At 37.1% G+C, this 23,382-nt stretch overlaps 1 protein-coding gene across 1 annotated transcript; it reads left to right on the plus strand.

Annotated features, from left to right (window-relative positions):
• The first annotated feature begins 12,775 nt into the window (after positions 1-12,775).
• On the plus strand, positions 12,776-16,349 carry LOC145164382 (uncharacterized). Its single transcript, XM_079083106.1, has 2 exons — positions 12,776-15,319; positions 15,531-16,349. The coding sequence occupies exons 1-2, from the start codon at positions 12,776-12,778 to the stop codon at positions 16,347-16,349; spliced, it is 3,363 nt and encodes a 1,120-aa protein (XP_078939232.1).
• The last annotated feature ends 7,033 nt before the right edge of the window (positions 16,350-23,382 follow it).

Genomic DNA, 23,382 nt, shown 5'->3' on the forward strand with positions numbered 1-23,382 from the left:
GCAGAAGTAGACATTCATGGCGGCAGCCACCATGGTTGGCTGCCATGGTTGTTGCTTGTGACTTCCGGCCATCTACACACGCATGAGACTGAACCCGAGACATAAACACACCTACTCGCGAGCAGACACCCAAACGAACTCAGCTGATCCCTCCTAATGGTGGTGAACTTCGATCGGAGCACTGAAGGGAGGGTTGTTCGAACGGCGGCAGCGGCGGCGACTGGCTACTGCGGAATAACGTTAGGAGCGAAAAGTGACCGGAAAAGCAGTGGCAACCTCCGACTGCGGCTGTGAACGGCGACAGAAAAGAAGAAGAAAAAGGAGGAGGAAGATGACGTAATGGTGGCAGCGGGAGCTCGTAGCTTCTCCGGTGGTCCTCGTTTTCGCCGACAGCAAGGGCACGACAGTGGTGTTTCAACGACGGGGATAGCGGCGCCGGAGGTGGTTGAAGTGAGGGTGGCGAATGCTTTTTACGAGAATAGGGTTAGGGTTTTAGAATGATGAGCTTTGAACGAGAAGGAGGTGCCACCGGGTTCAAGTCCCGCATCCAATTCAAACTTAAGCTCTTTTATCCAATTCTGGTCCCTCCCCATCAAATCTTTTTCAAAATAACTCCAATATTTACCATTCAGCCCCTTTCTTCAAGATCTTTTTTTTTTAATTTAAATCCAGAATTTACCCTTTAGCCCTTGCCTTCAAAAATCCTTTCATAATAAGTCCATAATTTACCAAACACACCCTGACTTCTAAAATCATTTTTCAAATTAAATCCATAATTTACTAAACAGCCGTCAACCTTCAAAATTCTTTACAAACTAGTCCAAAAATTACATTTTAACCCCTAAACTCTCAATTATGGCTTTTAACTCCCGAAGACCAACACCCCGCTAAATATTATGGATTTTAGGGCTACTATTCATTCATTAATTTTATCTATTTATTTATTTAATAAACGGGATGTTACAACTCTCCCCCACTTAAATGAGATTTCGTCCTCGAAATCATTCCTTACCATTCATGTCACGCCAAACAACTTGAGTGACGTGGTTACAGGCCCGAGCATACCCCAATCTTCCCAAGGCAACCGGAACCAACCCTCGCAGGGCTCTCCAATCCGTAGATAAATGAATTCCCTTCACCAGCCGACAATAATCCTTTGTGAATAAAACCCAACTGCTCAATCCTGAAATCTGGAATCTCGAGAAGGTCTGACTCCCTGATAGTCCACCCATACTAAATTATTATTTTTGAATTCAGTCCACTTATCTCCCAACTGGCAACTCGACTTCTGATAACTCGAGGTTCTCACTACAAAACAGTGTCATAGACCAAATTTCCCTGCATAATACTTATAATTGACAGAAGGCTCAGATAATCCTTCAAGTAGAAGATTCATCCCTACAACGGTTAGACTCAGACGAGTGCATCGCAACAGGGTCAAATCAATTACTCTAGGATTATTTAATCCCGCTGCAAGTGACTTAGCACTTTTGATCATCAAGTTATTCCACACAAACGAATCCCCAAATCATTACTATTGTCTGCCCCTATCTGCTTTCCAAAGGCACCCGAGACCTTCCTGGTCCTCAACTTATCTGGAATACCGAATTCTTGTCCGGTTGCTGAACCAAGAGAATCCTCACAGTCGCCCCACGCAACTTCCGAAGAGGACTTCGGCTATCGAAATCTGCCCTAACCATATCGCCACTCATGGCTCCATTATTCCTTCTGACCTTCCCGATCATGACGGTCCGACTACCTGTCGCCATTGAATCTAATACGAAAAGTGAATGCTACCAGAGACACTGTAGTCTTACATCACGCTTGGTCTCCAACGACCTACCGTTTCCCGAATCCGACCACACTGTGGCCTACTCACATTTGTGCGGCTGACCCGCCCTAGCCTAAATCATCTAAACGAATCCGTGAGTGAATCACAAATTTATCATATTCTCACTGTTGAATAGGGACCAGTGAATGCTACGGGCTACCCCGCAGTCTTACAACACTCCCATACTAAATGACCACTAGTGAATGCTACGGGCCACCCCTACAGTCTTACTATACCACTATAGTAACGACCAACTAATGATTGCTACGGGCCACCTCGCAGTCTTACAACATTTCTACTCTATCTGTAAACTAGTGAACGCTACTGGCCACCCCAGAGTCTTACAACACTTCTACAATATCTGCTAACTAGTGAATGTTGCAGGCCACCTTGCAGTCTTACAACACTTCTACACTATATGTTGACTAATGCTATTTGCCACCCCGCATATCTGACCGCAGGTGAATGCTATGGCTATCTCGCAGTCTTATGACACCTTCCATGATATTTGGCTGCTGGTGAATGCTACGGCTATCCCACAGTCTTACATCACTTTTCACGCTAACCCAACCGCTGACCATGGTCTTACTGCTGATTACCAATCCAAACACACCCAAGGTCGAGCACACACACGGTCGAACATCTCACACTGAACTCATGTCCTGACTGGGATCCTCAACCTGGTTCCCTATAGTCTGCTACACATCAATCGGATATGGTCCTAAAGTCGGGAAGTTTCCTGAACTCTTAATTCACATTATCCCCCATGCAGGCAGCCACTTGGGCCACCTTTTCCTTTCCTGATGGGGATACGAGCTCATCCCAATTTCACGCTTGCTTCTATCCTGGGTACCTAAACGGTTCTCCCCCACTTCGATCTGACTAAGTCTTTACGACATAGAAGAAATGGAAGGATTTCCGATCCTTCCTACCTTCCAATTATCGATCTGCTGACAACCGGTGCTTACTAATGCTAGCGTTCCATTACAAGCCAATCTCAACGATTTTCCAACTCTTGGAATCCGAAAGAATACACTTGAGGCCCTAACCAGTCCGATAATTCAAACCACCTCCCATGATACCATACCAACTCCTTGAGTTCTTATGTCGACGACTAAGAACCATAACTCTTGTCATGTACTGACGAATCTCTACTCTAATTTCTATCCTCAAGGAATCATTGAACTCTAACCAACTTCAGTCCATGCGAAGGTACGATTCCATGGACACATCCAATGATCAAAAAGCTCACGCAACTGACACCACCATCTTCAGGCTACATTTATTTTCCTAGCATGATAGTTCCTTGAACTCCAACGTTCTTCCATAGGCAGATGTCGATCATGCCCGAACAGATGACAGAACCAATGAACCCTACCTTCACTGGAGAAGTATCCCACACATTTCTACCCAAAGATCCTCCAAGCATTACTCCTGAACAGATTCTTGTCAAAGACCCGGAACGATAAAGGTACACGTGGGACCCACCCCGCAAGATGCGTCCATCTAGAGATTCATCAAAGAATTCTCGGCATGAAAAATGGCATATGACAACCCTTGATCCCTACGACAATAGCAGAGAACCGACATGAGATCTAACTTATCCAAACTCACTCACAATTCCAAAGCGATACAGATTCCCGATATCCACTTGAAGTGGCAGAAGATGACATACCCACAAACATCTGAAGGAATCCTGACCACCTCCTCCTGAGTTACCTCGACCATTCTGAGGACATGGTGCAACACTCCCCTCCAATCCCAATGACAGGAACTAAGAGTAGAATCCTCCTTCCTGAAGGATTCTAGGAATCCTCAGGCTGTGGGCCCCAGATGAGCCCCTAATTTCCCCGCAACAACTCTGACCCGAAATTCCATGAGACGACTATCGAGAGCTCCCAAAATCCCTTCCTTGGATGAACGAAAGATCGTCGAGGTCCATTCCTAAAACTCTGTAAGTAATCTCTGATGAGTTGAAATTCCGTGATCGCGTATCGATCGGCCCAGTCCCTGCTCCTGAGCCGGATCCAGAATATGAATCCCATTTATGAGTGCTCAATACCATACCGAACTGACATTCAAATGATCTGAATATATGCAAGAATCCTCATCCCCTAGGCTTCTTAGATTTTCCACGATTCACCCCGATTCGAGTATGGACCCTATGCTTTCAGTAGTAGCGGCCCAATACCACCTTCCACACCTATCCATACTTTCCACAAGAATCATCCTGAATCTTCCAAGTCACCCTCTCAAACTGATACCCTGAATGCTCGCTAACAGCACAACCAAATACACTAAAGCATTTCCTAAGCTTTCCTAGGTTCCCGAACCCACCCAGTCCTCAGCTACTGAAGGATTCTCATGAGTGTCAACTAGCTGCCTCATGAATATAGCCACATGTAACAGAGATCAGATAATCCTTCGAGTAAAAGACTCATCCCTAGAACGGTTGGACCAAATGAGAGCTACGCAATAGGGTCAAGTCCATCACTCAGAGATTATCTAGTCTGTGCCACATGTAACTTAGCATATTCACTTAGCAGCTAACTCACATTGCTAAGTGTCCACAAAGCACAAAGCAAGCAATATTCAGACACACTACAAGAAAAAGGGGCTTCTGTGACTAAAATATCCGAGACTGATTAATCAGTGTTGGATATAATGTATCTAGGACTGATTAATTAGTCTCAGATATTATCTAGGACTGATTTTAATGTAAAAATCATTAAAGACTGGCCGATCTTATTCGAGACTAAAATTCAGTCCCTAATCTGGTTGCGTCAGTTTAGGTTTGTTAGGAAACACATTAGGGACTGAATTTCAGTCTCAAATAGTTTAGCGCAAACTTTGAATTTTGGGGGAAAGTTATGAGCGACTGAATTTCAGTCCCTGGTAGACTTGGGTCAGTTTTGATTGTGTAAGGAACTTATTAAGGACTGAAGATCAGTCATTGATACAATTGCACCAATTTATCCTACGTACATGAAACTTTCTAAAGACTAAATTTCAGTCCCTAATAGACATATACTATTTGACATTCAAATGAACACTTAAGAATGGTTATATCTTGGTATCTAAGACTGATTATTTAGTCGTAGATACCATATATCAGAGACTGATGAATCAGTCACGAATACTATTTGGAAAAAAGCTTATTAGGGACTGAAATCCAGTATTGGAGACTAACCACTTTTGGATTAGAATAGAAATCATTAGGGAGTGAATTTTTAGTCTTTGATAAACGTTATTTAGTCATATATACCATATATGACTACCACCACTACCATTACCATCACCACCACTGCCACTACCATCACTCACCACCACAACCATTTCCACCACCGCCGCCGCCTCCCCCACCAACCGCTACTACCACCACTACCACTACCCCTGCTTTGCTACAAGCCAGCATTACCAGTTGACACTGGCACCACCACCGCCGCTGCCATCACTGCCACCCACCAGCACCTGAGGGTCTTCTCCCTAATTTTAGTTGTTCTAGCCCAATTTATTTTAAATATGTGTTTGTCAATTGAAAGTTGTTGGGAGCATAACCGCTACTCCTCTAGACGTGTACTGGTCTATAGGGGATGTGTGTGGGTGGATGGATGGATGTGGGATTCGTGATACTGTAGGGTGAGCTAGAGTATCTGTGTGAGTTTGTAGGTTGGTCAGGGTACCTATTTTTTTTTTCAAATATTCAAATAAAATAAAAATACATTCTACTTATGACCAAAAAACGGAACAAAAAAATAAAAAAATAAAAAAACAAAAAATTACTAGTTGAGTATGAAATTATGAAAAAAAATTAAAACCAAAATCAAAACTACAATTTAAAACAAGTTTAAGAAAATTGAAATAAAAAAATAATTAAAAAAAAGGAAAGAATATATTTGCTTATGGATCGTATAACAAACATAATCACTTCCTGGAATTAAGGATTGTAGATTTATGGAACGGTGAATCCCACATTAAACCCTATCAAATCCTTACGAGAAGCAACATCAATCGAACGAGATAGACGTGCATCAAAATCTAGGGCTACGATATACAGTTACTCGTGAAACATTCATCGATCTTAGGTAACTAATCTTCTTCTCTATCAATTCGTTTGTTAAGCTTTTGTTATTCAATTTCATGTTGCTCATGGATTCCTTCTTCATTTATTATTAGCTTAGATTGTTTTGCCTCCATTAAAAATGCTCCAAATCATATGATATTTTGGATTGTTTTGCACCAATAAAAATAATAATTGGTGATCAAAAATAACCAGGAAGGAAAAATAACAGGGGACAAGAGAGGTTTAAAAAAGTTTTTGGCTAAGTAATTACTTCTGAAATAAACACAATACTAGATTGAAAACAATAAAGTAATCACTCATATTTTTAAACTAGACATGAAAGAGACCTAATCTGATACAAAAACTTTATTTTTTCCCCAAAATACCCCTTAGATTAAAACTGTCCCATAATTACGAATTATTAAAACACTGTTAAAAGTTAATTGATCATGTCTTTACAAGCAGCTCCAACTAAAAGTAGGAAAATACTGTAAAGCTACAAAGAATTGAGCATGGTATTGAAATATGGGCACTTACATATATCATCAATTACATATATCAGGGGCATAAATGTCCATTTTTTTACTAAAAGAGATTGTCATGATAAAAGTAGATTGTCATGATGAAAAAGAAGCATCATTGTAAAACTTCAATTGTTTGTTTAGATGTGCTAAATAATTGTCCCATTATTGCCACACATTTTTTATACACTTGTAATACTTGTCCTAGTATTCTCTCTCGAACTCACAAAAAAATGATATCTAAAACAATAAAAGAACAAAAAGCTTACTATTTTTTACTGAAAATACTGAAATTAACAAAAAGATAACAATTGTATTCTAGCTTTTAACGTGCTAGTCCCTCCCAGTAAAGAATATGCACCTCCCCTGCACCAACTAATATCATTTTTCAACCTAGTTTAAAAAATACTAGTAAAAGGGGCTGCTTTCAATTTTCACCTTGTGCACCAACGAAAAAAGATAGAGAAACAGATGGAAGATAGAACAGGTGATAAAGAAAGAACCAGGGGACAAGAGAGGCGATAAAAAAAACCTGTTGGCTAAGTAATTACTTCTTAATTAAACATAATACTAGATTGAAAACAATAAAGGAATTACTCCTATTTTTATATTAGATATGAAAGATACCTAATTTGATACAAACGCTTTTATCTTTTTCCCCAAAATACCCCTAAGATTAAAAATGTCCCAGAATTATGAATTATGATTCCAACACTGTTAAAAGTTAATTGCTCATAGGTGAAACCAGAAAAGAAAATTCTAGTCTTTTAAACATAAGTATACCTTTATTTTTTGTCTGATAACATAGGCTTCGGTTAAAAAAAGGTACTCACTCTTTGGGCTCGGTTCTCTAACACATACCTTTCATATGCATTTAAGAAAACACCATATATGCAGTTTATGGAACAACAAATATCCAATTTGTATGATTAATGGTCGTAAGTAATTTAGTCTTTTCTCTAGAATTTCTAACGTTAATGTTGGTTTTTGTCTCTTTCTTCTTCTTCTGTATCTCCTTTTTGTGTATTTTTAGTTAATAACTTGACACTAAGACAAGATGGCGAAGAGTTGGACTACAATCAACAATAAGGTCGATCCGAAGTTCATGAAAGGGCCGATGCATTTTGCGGAGGTGGATAAAGCATATGTTGATAGCGAAGGTCTTACACCATACTAGTGCAAGTTGTTAACGCGTCATAACATTGATGTCATGCATGTTGAAAAAAATGTGCTTGAGAACATTTTGGGAACTTTATTAAACATAGAAAAGAAGACAATACACACTGATAATGCTCGCCAAGATTGTCGTAATAAAGAAGATTGGGTTTATTTGGGTGATTATTGGGAGACAGATAAAGCACCGGTAACTTTGTCACTCTTTACATATATTCACCTTTTACATAATAAAGTCTTATTTATATGTATTAATATAATCATCGAACACCAATTATCCTTGTTCTTTTGGTAATCTTTATCATTGCAGAAAAGTAAAGTTACTGCACTCGAGGAAGAGGTTCGAGAAAACAAAGAAAAAGTCAAACAAAGTGAGGAGAAATGTGAAAATATGACATGATAGATATACCATATCAAGAGTAATAGTTATGACCTTTAGTTCAAATTTATAATTTTTTTCAAATATGGTTTTACTATCCACAATTTGCTTAGATTTTTTATTTATTGTTTTAACTTGGAAATGATGTCTAGATTACAATACTTTTTTTTGTATGGATTTGGGGTAATGTGTGGGTATATGGGGTTGTGTTGGGGTGGGCATGGGTGGATGTGGAGATTTTGTCTAGGGTCTCTTTGATAGGGTGTTGGTATTGCTGTGGGTGTGATTTTGGCATGAGTGGTTTTTGTAGTGGTGTGTGTGGTTTTTGTAGTGGTGTGGGTCGCATTTAATAGTTAGGGGTGACTTTTTGGTGTGTGGATGTATGTGTAGGTTAGAGATCCAATGAATTTCCATACGAAGAAAATAGTGTGGGTAAACCGAATTTCCAATTATCTAAAAAGAAAATGAGTGGTTATTTATTTTTTAATAAAATTTGGGATCCTCTATCTTTAGTATCTTTATGTAAGTAAATTATAAACAACAATAACTCGGTAAATAAGTTTTGCAATCTCTATTATAGGTACTATAATAATAATAATAATAATAATAATAATAATAATAATAATAATAATATTTAGTTACTACAGGGGCAATATGGTCCAAATTTGTGAAAATCAATAATATTTTGCAATAAAAACAGTTTGCAGGTTCCGGTATTAACCAAAGCTGTAAAAATTAAATTTTTTTTATTATAAAAACACTGCTGGGGCAATTTGGTCCAAAATTGTGAAAATCCTTAATTTTTTGCTATAAAAACAGTTTGCAGGATCCAATATTAACCAAAACTGTAAAAATTAAATTTTTTTTTCTTATAAAAACACTGCAGGGAAAATATGGTCCAAAATTGTGAAAATCCATAATTTTTTTGTTATAAAGTGTGCAGGATCCGGTTTGGACCAAACTGTAAAAATTGATTTTTTTTACTATACCAAAACTGCTCAGGGGCAATATGGTCCAAAAATGTGAAAATCCTTAATTTTTTTTACCAATTATCCAAAAATGTGAAAATCCATAATGGATTTCATATATGTAAATTGGGATAAATAATTCAATTGATATTGAAGCCCAATAACTCGGTAAATAAGATATTGGTTAATATTACGTCAACCAATATAATTTAAACAATTGATAAAATAATTAGTTACTCGTAATATTATTCTAATTAACTCTAATTTACGTGTTTGGTTGGACTTAAAAGGAGTAGAGAGATTCTTAAATGAAATAAACTTTCCGGCATATAGAGGAAAGTGGATTCCTTCCAAAGTTGGAAAGAAAACATTCCTTGTCAGCAAGGAAAGTGACAGATTAAAAAAAATACCAATTTACTTATCAGAAAACCCACCACCACTACAATTACCCAACACCGCCACCGCCGCCACCGCCACTATTACAATTGCCATCACCGCCACCACTATCACCGCCATCACCAACACCACCACCATCGCCGCTGCCACCAACCACCCACCACTACCAAAACCACCACCATCACCACCACCACAAACATTACCTGCCACCACCACCACTACCACCGCCACAACCACCAACACCACAACCGCCGCCACCACCACCACTGCCACGACCACCACCACCATCGCCACTACCACCGCCACCGCCACCGCCGCCATCACCACCACTACCGTTGCCGCTATGGACCACCCACCAACATTATCACTACCTCCACCACCACCGCCGCCACCCACCGCCACCGTCATCGTGGCCGCCACAACCACCCACACCACAACCGCCGCCGCCACCACCACCACTGCCAAGACCACCACCACCGTCGCCACTACCACCGCCACCGCCATCACCACCACTACCGCCGCCGCCATGGACCACCCACCAACACTATCGCCACCTCCACCACCACCGCCGCCACACACCAACACTAGCGCCACCACCACCACAACCGCTGCTACCACCATGGACCACCACCACCTCCACCTTTACCACCGCCACCTCCACCACTACTGCCGCCGCCGCCATGGACCACCCACCAACACTATCGTCACCACCACCACAACCGTTGCTACCACCAACGCCCCCGCCGCCACCACCACCACCACCGGTACCACCACCGCCACCACCACCACCACCGCAACCGCCGCCGCCACCACCACCACCACCTTCGCCACTACCACCGCCACCTCCACCGCCGCCACCACCACCAATACCGCCGCCACCACGGACCACCGACCAACACTACGCCACCTCGACCACCACCGCCGCTGTCACCACCACCGTCGCCACTGCCAACGCCGCTGTCACCACCACCGTCACCGGTACAACCATCGCCACCACCACAACCATCATTGTAACCACCACCACCGCAACCGCCGCCAGTACCACCACCACCGGTACAATTGAAAGTTATTGGTAGCATAACCCCTACTCCTCTAGACGTGTACTCGTCTGGGGTAACTATTTAGTAGGTTGTCATTACTAACATTATCCTAGCCATATTTATTCTTATTTTTATGTAATTTTATGTATTTTAAAAATACATTCTAGTTATGACAAACAAAAAAAATAAACTAGTTAAATATGAAATTATGAAAAAAAAATTATATCCTAAATTAAAACAACAATTTAAAACACGTTAAAGAAAATTGAAATAAAAAAATAAAAAATAATTAATAAAGGAAAGAACATACTTGCTTATGGATCATATAACAAACATAATCACTTCCCGAAATTAAGGATCGTAGAATTTATGGAACGGTTTCTCCCACATTAAACCCTATCAAAACCTTACGAGAAGGAACAGCTATCGAAGGAGTCGGACGTGCATCGAAATCCAGGGCTACGATATACAGTTACTCGTGAAACATTCATCGATCTTAGGTAACTAACCTTCTTCAATTCTCTATTGATTCGCTGGTTAAGCTTTTGTTATTCAATTTTAATGTTGCTCGTGGATTCCTTGTTCAATCATTATTAGCTTAGATTCTTTTCTCTCCATTAAAAATGCTCCAAATCATATGATATTTTGGCTACTAGAATTTTAAATTACCTCTATAGTAACGTCATGATCCACTAGAACATTTATTCCATCTGTTTCAACTTTCAATTTCAAAATCACATATATATGCCATCAAATATATATAATCATATAATACATTTATAGAGTAGAAAAATAGAAAAATATACGTATAATACATCAAATATAAACACATATAAGCCATAATATGTAAACACAAAAATCACATACTAGCAAAACCAACTGAAAGTAGGAAAATACTGTAAATCTACAAAGAATTGAGCATGGTATTGAAATATGGGCACTTCTATAGATCAAGGGCATAACTGTCATGATCCACCAGAACATTCATTCCATCTGTTTCAACTTTCAATTTCAAAATCACATATATAAACACATATAAGCCATCATATATAAACACATAAATCACATACAAGCAGCTCCAACTGAAAGTAGGAAAATACTGTAAAACTACAAAGAATGGAACATGGTATTGAAATATGGACACTTACATATATCAGGGGCATAAATATCCATTTTTTGAACAAAAGAGATTGTCATGATGAACGTACATTGTCATGATGAGAAAGAAGCATCAGTGTAAAACTTCAATTGTCTGTTTAGATGTGCTAAATAATTGTCCCATTATTGCCACACATTTTTTATAAACTTCTAAATACTTGTCCTAGTACTCTCTCTTGAACTCACAAAAAAAATGATATCTACAACAAGAATGAGAACAAAAAGCTTTAATAATTTTTACTGAAAATACTCAAATTAACAAAAAGATAACAATTGTGTTCTATCTTTCAACGTGCTAGTCCCTCCCAGTAAAGAATCTGCACCTCCCCTGCACCAACTAATAACATTTTCAACCTAGATTAACAAATAATAGTAACAGGGGCTTTCTATTTTCACCTTGTGCACCAATAAAAAAATAACAGGTGATAAAAAAAATAACTAGTAACAGAGAAAAATAATAAGGGACAAGAGAGGTTTAAAAATAACAAGGGACATTTTTCAACCTAGTTTAAAAATATAATAGTAGCAGGGTTGCATTCAGTTTTCACCTTGTGCACCAATAAAAATAACAATAACAGGTGATAAAAAATATAACCAGGAACAGGGGAAAAATAACAGGGGACAAGAGAGGTTTAAAAAAGTTCTTGGCTAAGTAATTACTTCTGAAATAAACGTAATACTAGATTGAAAACAATAAAGTAATCACTCTTATTTTTATACTAGACATGAAAGACACCTAATCTGATACAAAAACTTTAATTTTTTTTCCCCAAAATACCCCTAAGATTAAAACTGTACCATAATTATGAATTATTAAAACACTGTAAGTTAATTGCTCATGTCTTTACAAGCGGCCTTGAAATTAAAAAAACATTGAAGCCATAAAATTTGTTAGCTGTGGTGAAGCCAGAAAAGAAAATTCCAGTATTTAATAGTATTTAAACATAAGTATACCATTAGTTTTTGGTCTGATAATATAAGCTTCAGCTAAAAAAAATAAAAAAAAATAAAAAGCATTACTCACTCTATGGGCTCGATTCTCAAACATGTACTTATCATATGCATTTAATCAAACACCATATATCCATTTTATAGAGCACAAAATATCCAATTTTTATGATTAAGGGTCGTAAGTAATTTAGACTTTTCTGTAGAATTTCCCACATTAATGTTTGTTTTTGTCTCTTTCTTCTTCTGTATCTCCTTTTTGGTTATTTTTAGTTCAACAAATTAACATTAAGATAAGATGGACAAGAGTTGGATTAAAATCAAGAATAAGGTCGATCCGAAGTTCATGAAAGGAGCAATCGATTTTGCGGAGATGGCTAAGGGATATGTTGATAGCGAAGGTCTTACACATTGTCCGTGCAATAACTGTCTGAATGTAATAAAGCAGTTACCTGATCTTGTTGGTGATCACATAATACATCATGGCTTTCAACAATCGTATGTAAAATGGATATTTCATGGGGAAAGTAGTTGGGAACATGAAACAAACGACGACCTTGACGAAACTGACAATGAATCAAATGACGGGGTCCACGATTTACTTGGTGATGCGTTTAATGTTGGATATGAAACCGAAGGAGGAGATGGAAAAAATGAGTTCGAGTCTTCTAATCGATCTAGCAATCCCAATGTAGACATGTTATTTACTGATATGGAGAAACCCTTATTTCCGGGATGTGATACTTTCTCGGTACTGGGCTTTATATTACGATTGATGCATGTGAAAGTAACCTGTAAAATGAAAAATGTGTCCATGGATATGATACTGAAGTTATTGAGTGAGGCATTCAAGGACACAATAATCCCTAAAACCCACTACGAGGCAAAAAAGTATTTGCGTACTCTTGGACTTGGATACGAATCAATCCATGCTTGCAAGCACGACTGTGTGTTGTTTTGGAAGGAAAATTCAGAATTACAATCATGTCCAGTTTGTGGCGGTAGTCGTTGGGTAGACGATCAAACGAATCAAAAGAAGATACTAGCAAAAGTCTTGCGTTACTTTCCCGTCACGAGTAGACTGAAGCGGTTATATGCATGTAGGTATACTGCAAAGGACATGCAGTGGCACGCTCACAACAAATCCAAAGAAGAAGGAGTTCTTAGGCATCCAGCAGATGGAAAAGCATGGAAGCACTTCGATAGAATCTATCCAGATTTTGCAAACGAACCTAGAAATGTACGCCTAGGGCTTGCAAGTGATGGTTTCAACCCTTTTCGGACGATGAATACTTCATATAGTATGTGGCCTGTTGTGCTTATACCGTACAATATGCCTCCGTGGAAGTCTATGAATGATGCCTCATTTATGATGTCTTTGTTGATTCCAGGCAAAGATTCACCTGGAAAGGACATTGATGTATATTTACGTCCATTGGTAGATGAGTTGAAAGTTCTATGGGAGAATGGTGTCGAAACATATGATTCTGAATCTCAATGTACATTCAACATGCATGCAGCAGTTATTTGGACGATAAATGATTTTCCTGCATATGGTTACCTGTCTGGATGGAGCACGAGTGGGTACATGGCATGCCCAATATGCAACGAAGATGCACCAAGTATTCGTTTACGAAATAAAATAGGATATGTAGGTCATAGGCGATTTCTTCCCCACGATCATCCTTGGAGGAATGCACGAGATTTTAATGGGAAAAAAGAGGACAGGCTTGCACCTAAACATATCAGCGGAGAAGATTGCTTACATCAACTAGAACACGTCCCTCAATGTCCACATGGAAAAAACCAGTCTTACACCGGCCAAAAACGTAAAAGGGGCATAAGAGAGTTAAATTGGACAAAAAAAAGCATATTCTTTGAACTACCATACTGGTGCAAGTTGTTAATGCGTCATAACATTGATGTCATGCATGTTGAAAAAAATGTTTTTGAGAACATTTTGGGAACTTTATTAAACATAGAAAAGAAGACAAAAGACACTGATAATGCTCGCCGTGATTTGCAGGATATGAAAATACGCAAGCATCTTCACTTAGTGAAGAAAAATGGTCGTTGGATTAAACCGCCAGCTCCATATGTTTTAAATCGAAAAGAGAGACACCAATTTTGCAGTACAATTAAGTCTGTTCGTTTTCCAGATGGATACACCTCAAACCTGGCTAAAAATGTTATTCTCGAGCAATGTAAGATATATGGACTTAAATCTCATGAATGTCATGTCTTACTGCAACGTGTACTCCCTATCGCTATTCGTGGGCTTTTGAATAAGCCAATACGTGATACGTTGGTAGAGTTTTCTCGGTTTTTCAAGATTATAACTTCAGTCACATTACATGTGGGAGAGTTAGAAATGCTGCAAACAGAGATAATTAAGATTCTTTGCAAGCTGGAACGCATATTTCCTCCCTCATTTTTTACAGTTATGATGCACTTATGCGTTCATCTACCTCAAGAGGCTATATTAGGAGGACCCGTACAATCAAGGTGGATGTATCCGGTTGAAAGATATCTTGGCCATTTAAAGAAATATGTTAGAAACAAAGCAAGACCTGATGGTTCAATTGGCGAAGGTTATGTTGTAGAAGAAGCTCTAACATTCTGCTCACACTATTTACAAGGTGTTGATTCAAAACTAGAGAAGCGTGGTAGAAATGATGATGAAAGAGTTAATGATGTTCGAGACTATAAATTGGATATTTTTAAATTGAATGGTCGAGGCATTGGGAAGCGACAAACTGTTAGGCTTTCGAGTACTCTACTGAAGAAAGCACAGTGGTTTATCTTAAGTAATTGTGCAGAAGCTGAACCGTACATTGAATTAGTATATTTTACATTTCATAGTGAATTCAGTTTTTTATTATCTCAAGGTATTTAAGGCTTATTTTCACCTGACAGGGAACACTTACAACACCTGAAAAGAGAACATCCAAGATCGTTAAATTTTAGCGAATTACAACAATCTTTATTTCCAAGTTGGTTTTCTTTACGGTTGATGTTACTATAACATTAAATTATATCGTTTTATCATGTAGAAGCATTCAACCAACTCATACTTTTCTCAAAATGGTGAACAGATGAGGAAAATGTATGAGCAAAATTCATCCGCAATTGACGAAGAGTTGTATGCATTATCGCGTGGCCCAGATGATCGAGTTAAAACACATGGTGGATACATAGTAAATGGAGTTAAATTTCTTGTTAAGTCACGAGATGACCATAGGAAGACTCATAATTGTGGAGTTACAGCCCTAGGAATTCACGATGGCGTTGAAGAGGATTATTATGGATATGTTGATGAAGTCCTTAAATTTTCATTCATAAAAGGATATCGAGTTATTTTATTTAAATGCATTTGGTTCGATACTGATCGTAGAAAGAAGCACGTGATGTTTGAGCCTCATTTCATCTCTGTAGATACAACCAAACAAGCTTATAAGGAAGATCCGTTTGTCTTGGCAAATCAAGCAAAACAAGTGTTTTATATAAATGATCCAACACGTGCCTCGAGCTGGAAAATCATAGAAAGGAGCACACATAGGCATTTATGGGACATACCAGAGAATGAGGATACACAAGATTTATTTGAACATGTAGTAACACCGTCACACACAACCCCATTTGAAGCATCTGATTGTGAAAATTTCGAGTTTCATCGAGAAGACGGTGAAGAAGAGTTTGTGGAAGTCGTTGATGATGAAAGTTTTGAAGTTGATTTAGATGATTTTATCGATTATGATACTATCCCCAATGAAGTTATTGAGGAATTACCCGATGAATCAAACGAAGATTTAGATGATAGCAATGAAACAAATTTGGCAGTATATGAAGAGTCGGACGATGAATATGAATAAGTGTATTTTTTGTGTTTCTTTGTTGGTGTCTTTAATTTAGTATTTAAGACTTTTTGACAACGAATATGAATAAATGTATTCTTTTTGTATGTTGTTGGTGTGTTTTGTAATTTGTTAATTATTTAGAACTTTTTTGACAATGAATATGAATAATTTTACTCATGACTAACTTGTGTAAAAACCAAATTTTTGCAGGTAAAATGTGGATATTTCTTGTGTTGATGACGATTGCTAATCTCGGAGGTACGAAGCGTGTAAGGAAAGAACCTCGACAAATTTCGGTTGTGTCAACTGGTGAAGAAAGTGGAAGTGAATTGGATCCAAAGTTGTGCATGCTTCGTACATGTAAACGTGTTATGACATCCGTTGCATCAATAGGTATAACCTTACATGTTAATTTCTGATTACATTTAATTGATACATCCATAATCTGTTAAAGTTGAATTTGGTGACCAAAAGTTAAAGGGTTATAATGAGTGTAGGGGTTGTTTGGTAAATGTTAGTGTATGGGGCTGTTTGGTAAATGTTAGTGTATGGGGCAGTTTGGTAATGAGTTCAGGGGATGTTTGTTAATGAGTGTAAGAGTTGTTTGGTAATTGTTAATGAAGGGGTTGTTTGGTAATTTTTAGTGCAAGGTTTGTATTTTTTTACTCTCGTAACAGACATAATCGGTCATAACTAATGATTGAATCTTTGTAGGAGCAACTGTTGCGAGAGAAAATACTCAATCAACTTCATTTCAGCCTGCCCAAGAAGAAAGTGTCTCTAGAACAACTTCTAAAACAACTGAACGTCCTCTTTCTCAAAATATGGATTCTTTTCCAAACTCAGGTGATACAGGTAACTACATTTGTGTTTAATATTTTGAGTAATAGTAAATTATATAAATATTGGTACTTGTCTTATATAAGATTATAGTAATGGGCCATTGTGTAATAGTAAATTAAAAACCGTTCTTTTTGTAATAGTATATAAATTACATAAATTATATCCTACATAATAGTAAATTACTTCAATTGTACTTGTATTATTAATGTGAAAATAGCAACAAGACAAAGTGGTTCCGCCGAAGATACTCAACGATCTTCAATACCGTTAGTTGGTGAAGGAAATGTCTCTAACACGACTGATAACATGGAATCCCAAACTGAGCACTCTCATGCTCCAAGTAAGTAGTACGAATTTTATTATTTTATTTATAACATTACCAATTAAGAACAATATATATTGTGCAGATCAACGATGAAGGAGAGGCCCTAATATTAATAAAAAAGGCTTCGCATATTTTGGACAAGATTGTGGAGAATCAACCAGATGCACGGATTACATTGAGAAAAGATACATATACTAAGAAATTTGTTGGGGATTCAGCAGTATATTTTGCAACGGAGGATGGAATTGTGATGCGAAAGTTTTGTGCAATGGAATTCCATACATGGGAGAAAGTACCGAAAGAAAATAAAGAAGAAATGATCGATAGATTACGTGTAAGTTATACTAGAACCGGACTGAAATTTCTTTTTTAGCACTTTTTTAATTCACTCATTTTTAAAATATGCATAAGGCAGTCATATGAAGTCGGTATGACTTGATTCTTTTTCAACACGTAATTTATTGTTTTTAGTTCATTTTAGACTGCACAAAGTTATATTTTGGTTAAATACTGAATCATTTACAGGTCCGGCAAGACAGCATATCTATGTTGTGTTTTTCTTTTGTTTTTTTTTAAAATGTTTCGCTTCATATAATAAAGCAAATCCGGTTCCAGTTCCGAACCGGTCAGGTTATAAATCTCATCCCTAAAAGGTTAAAATATGTACTAAATGTAGGCAAAATTTGAAATACCGCACGCAAATATAGTTTTGATGGAATGTGTAGATGAGCAAATGCGAAGGCAATGGAAACGCACACGAAATACTTTGAAAGATTTTTGGAAGAAAAATGGAGGAATGAGCGATCCACAATTAGCACGATCTAAAATGAAGCCAGATTGTCGTAGCAAAGAAGATTGGTCTCATTTGTGTGATTATTAGGAGACAGATAAAGCACAGGTAACTTTTTCACTCTTTACATATACACATCTTTTACGTAATTATTTATTATTTATATGTTAGTAACTATGTTCAATTTAAATTTTGTAGAAGTATGTTGATCAAATGAAAAATAATCGAGAAAAACTAGTGATTTCAAGTAGAGGAGGTTCTCGATCAATAGCAAATCACAAATTTAGCATGGTAACTAGCGATTTAGTTTATATTTGTATTAACATATTCATTGAACACCAATTATAAATAATTGTTCTTATATAATTTTTATTATTGCAGAAAAACAAAGAGACTCAATTGCCCCCCACCCCAATCAAATTATATCATAAGTTGCATTTTCATCCTACAAAGGAATGGCTAAATGATGAGACACGCATTCAATATGTAAGAATGATTTATCGAGTAATATTAATTTCCGTTTGTAATTATTGATATTGGTGTTATATATAAGTTATTATAATATGTTTTTATGTTGTTTTAGGAAAATATTCTCCAAATGAAAGAGGATGAATGTACCAAATTAGTTTCTGCGGGAGTAAGCATTACTCCATAAATGGAATATGAAATAGAGAAAAAAGTCGTTAAAACCATTTGTGCAAAACATAAAACATTACTATCTGGATGGGAGGCTTCAAGTGGACCTATTATGAGGAAAAAAGATCTACATATCTTATCAGCAGCGGAACCGTCTCAATCAGCCTCAACGGATGAAATGGCTTTGAAAAATAAAGTTACTGCACTCGAGGAAGAGATTCGAGAAAACAAAGAAAAAGTGAAACAAAGTGAGGAGAAATGTGAAAAGATGCTTCAATTTATGATCTCGAAGTTCCCAGATTCTCAAAACATATTATGCCCGCCTGATAAAGAAGGATTTCGTGCATATGATGACATGACAAACACATCTGATGAAGAGTAATAGTCATGACCTTAAGTTAAAAGTTAGAACTTTTTTCAGATATGGTTTTACTATTTAGACACTGCTTAGATTTTTTCTGTTTATTGTTTTAATTTGGAAATGATGTCTAGATTACAATACATTTTCTATTTCAGTATATTTAGTCTATAACTCTAGCACTTACAACTAGTTATTAATACTAAAATGATATTGCATATGAGTTTGATATCCTGTCACTAAAAAAGGTTAGGGACTAAATGATATTTCATTTTAGACTGATATTCAGTCACTGAAAAAGCATGTTAGGGACTGAATGACATTGTATCAGAAACTAATATTCAGTTATTGAAAATTCATGTTAGGGACTGAATAGCATTGAATCTTAGACTGATATACAGTCACTAAAAAACCATGTTAGGGACTAAATGACATTGTATCCTAGACTAATATTCAGTCACTGAAAAACCAAGTTAGAGACTGAATGTCATTGTATCCGAAACTGATATGTAGTCCCTAAGAAACCTGTTTAGAGACTGATTGACATTGTATCTGAGACTGGTATTCAGTCCTTGAAATATTAGGTTAGTGACTGAATAAAATTGTATTTAAGACTGATATTCAGTCATTGAAAAATCATGTTACAGACTAAAGGACATTGTATTTGAGACTGATGTCCAGTCCCTAAAAATCTTATTAGAGACTCATGACATTGTATCCGAGACTGGTATTCAGTCCTTGAAATATCAGGTTAGGGATTGAATAAAATTGTATTTGAGACTGATATTCAGTCATTGAAAAACAATATTAGAGACTAAGCTAGGTAGTTTAGAAGACTGATATTCAGTCCCAAATGATATCAAAAGGGTCTGATAGGACACAAAATAAAGATTTCAATGAAAATATTACATACTGAATAATATATTATAAAGGGCTAATATTCGGTCTCTAAAAGATAGTATCAGGGACTGATATGATATTAAATTGGGGATTTGAATAAAACAAATTAGAGACTGAATGAGATATTATCTAACACTGATTTTCAGTCTTTGATACATTGATGAATTAGGGACTAATTTTCAGTCCCAGATACAAAAAAAAATCGATTATCTAAGACTAGGTCTCGGGGACTAGCTGGGGACTAGCAAAATCAGTCCCTGATTCTCATCAGAGACTGATTATTGACCATCAGAGACTGATTATATCAGTCTTTGATACCTTTTTTTCTTGTAGTGACAATGGAAAATCTAACCAACATACTCCAATTTAACCATTCTATCCTCCTGTCAGGAGTCCATACTAGCATGAAATTCTAAGGCTCATACAATCAGGCATAACCTAAACATGCCATCATATCACTGACTAATCAGTACTAGCATGCAGTTCAGTAAGCACATACAATAGGCACATAAGACATCCTTCCTATATCCTTAGCCCTAATCTAGCATGTGAATCACATAATCATATCATATCACGTAACAAACATGTATTGGTATTTTGGGAACCACTTACTTGAACTCGGTCAATTGCACGCATAACAACCCTTTCTTTACTTAGAAATTCTTTTTATAAAAATTATTCTCATTTAAAAATTTTCATACCAAGTCCTCAGTTTGAGTTCATGCACACCCGAGAGTATACCCGAATCCCTCAAAATAAGAATCTGATACCAACTTGTAACATCCCAAAATTCATGACCAAAAATACCATTTAATATAACTAAAACACATTAGTAACTTGTTTTACACATTGAAAAGCAGTTCAAATAATACATTTATCAGAGTTCATTCCCAGAATTCACATAGTGCGGAAAACATAGGTGTGTGCGGTGCGATCGTCCCGAGCTCCGTTATTTGAAAATTGCAAGTACCGGAAACAAAAACTGAAAACCATAAGCACGAAGCTTAGTGAGTTCCCCAATACCACAAACCATACATATCAACATACTGCCTAATATATCTGGGTGCTGGCCTACCCCTTCGGTCTCTTTCAACCAGATATTGTCTAGCACATAAATCACATACTGTCATACATAACCATGAGCCATACATATCATTAATATACCATAATCAAATAAAATGATATGTGCCAAAACATAGTCTTGCCATTATGCCATAGGCTGCCACGTGGTCTTTCTTGCCAAGTCGGGGGCCACCCGCTGGGTCTTACAGACAAGTGTCAAGAGCCACCTCCTGGTCTTCCATCTAAGCATCACAAAGACAACTAGCATACATATTACTCTACTTAGCCAATTAGCATATAGCGTACCAGGAGCCACATCCTTCCACAACCCATCGAATGATCCTCGTGGAGCTTAATTTAAGCTCTTCTTGGAGAATCAAGTGAAGAGAAATTTCAATGGGCAGTCAAGGTTCATTGTTTTCGGTCAAAGTACGGGTCAACGGACACGATTACGGTCAAAGATATTTGACTCTGATGGACTTGGTCCGATTTCGGTCGGATCCGGGTTTTCGGCTGGATCCGGGTCATCGAAAACCTAAAACCCTAGAACCCTAAACCCCAATGTTGTTTTAGGATAAGGCTTCTATCAATGAAGAAGGAGCAGATGGCGCAGACACTGTAGAGTCAACAGTCAAGGGGAAGAAGATTATAGTGTCAGAGCAAACCATTCGTGAAGTTCTTAGATTTATAAAAAAAACAAAAAAAAACATAAATACAAAATACAAAAAAGGAGAAATCAAAATACAAAAAAAATTATAAAAATCAAAAATACAAAAAATATGTTTTCTTTCGTAAGTATTTTTGGGAAGTGATATGAAATGTAGTGCTAAAGGGCAATATGAGATGCGTGTAATGCACTGAAGCCAAATTGTTTAGACTTTGTGTTCAATGTGCTGGTAGGCACGAAGGATTCAAAAGGACTAGACATAGCTGAAAATGAAAGGACTTGACAATGTTAACTCATCTGGACTTAGATAGTTACATTTGGACTGACCATACGACGCTTGGATAGATTGAGCAGTGAGATAAACAAGGGAGTCTACAAGATACATTAAAGTTACTTATCATCTAGAACTGTGGCTCAACACTTCTTCGATGTACGGACTTATGTCCTTAATTCTGGTGCTGATAGGGTGTTCTGATAAAGTATGTCGATGTGAAATTGATTTTCTTTCTTATCCTCTATGTCAGTCATATGTTGCCCCCTTTGCGTGATCGGAAGATCCGACCTGGGACGCAACATATGCATCTCTATTTCTACACATCTCTATCTATGCTTCTCTCTATCTATCTATGTCAGTCATATGTTGTCCCCTTTCCGTGATTGGAAGATCCGACCTGGGACACAACATATGCACCTTTCTATCTCTCTAACCCTCTATCTATGTTAGTCATATGTTTTTCCCTCTGCGTGATTGGAAGATATCTGACTTGGGATACAACATATGCATCTCTATATCCATCTTCTCTCTTAGATAATTGAACACTCACCTAAAGTAAAGAGCTCTTTGGAATTCCTTGATTACTAGGGTATGTCGTGAACTGGGGAACACGTTCTAGTGCACATAAAATTGAATTAACTAAAGATTGTCTGTAGATCTCGTTGCTGAATTTAACTGGAAAACAATATCATTGGTCGTCGTCAGCAAAATGGTCTATTTAGGAATATAGGTGCAATGTCTTGTCACTTATAATCTGTCCAATTTGTCAATATTATTTGTGTTTAAATGGACCACAATATTGGTGATTGACCGGAGCTAAACGTGCAGGTGTGTGCTGATAAACGATATTGAATTGCTTGACAACTTTGATCCCAAAAAGTTTTAAATTTAGTTATTATTTTTGTTTTTGTTAAATTTGTTCATATTTTTCCTCTATGCACAAATTTAGGGGGAGAATTAAAAAAATCAAAAAAATCATAAAATTTAAAAATACAAAAAAAAAGTTTATTTCTGTTTTATTTCCTTTTCAGAAAATTAAACATCCAAAAATATTTTATTTTTATTTTGAGTGTATTTTTAATTTTATTTTTACTTCTTAGTCATTTCTATTGTGTACTAAGTTTATTTTTACTTTTATTTTTTATCTCAAAGTTTCGTTTGTCTTAAAAAGCGAATTAAAAAAGAAGAAGAGA

The sequence above is a fragment of the Lactuca virosa genome, chromosome 3 (assembly GCF_052849685.1).
Source record: "Lactuca virosa cultivar CGN04683 chromosome 3, Lactuca_virosa_CGN04683_v6, whole genome shotgun sequence".
Taxonomy (NCBI): Eukaryota; Viridiplantae; Streptophyta; class Magnoliopsida; order Asterales; family Asteraceae; genus Lactuca; species Lactuca virosa.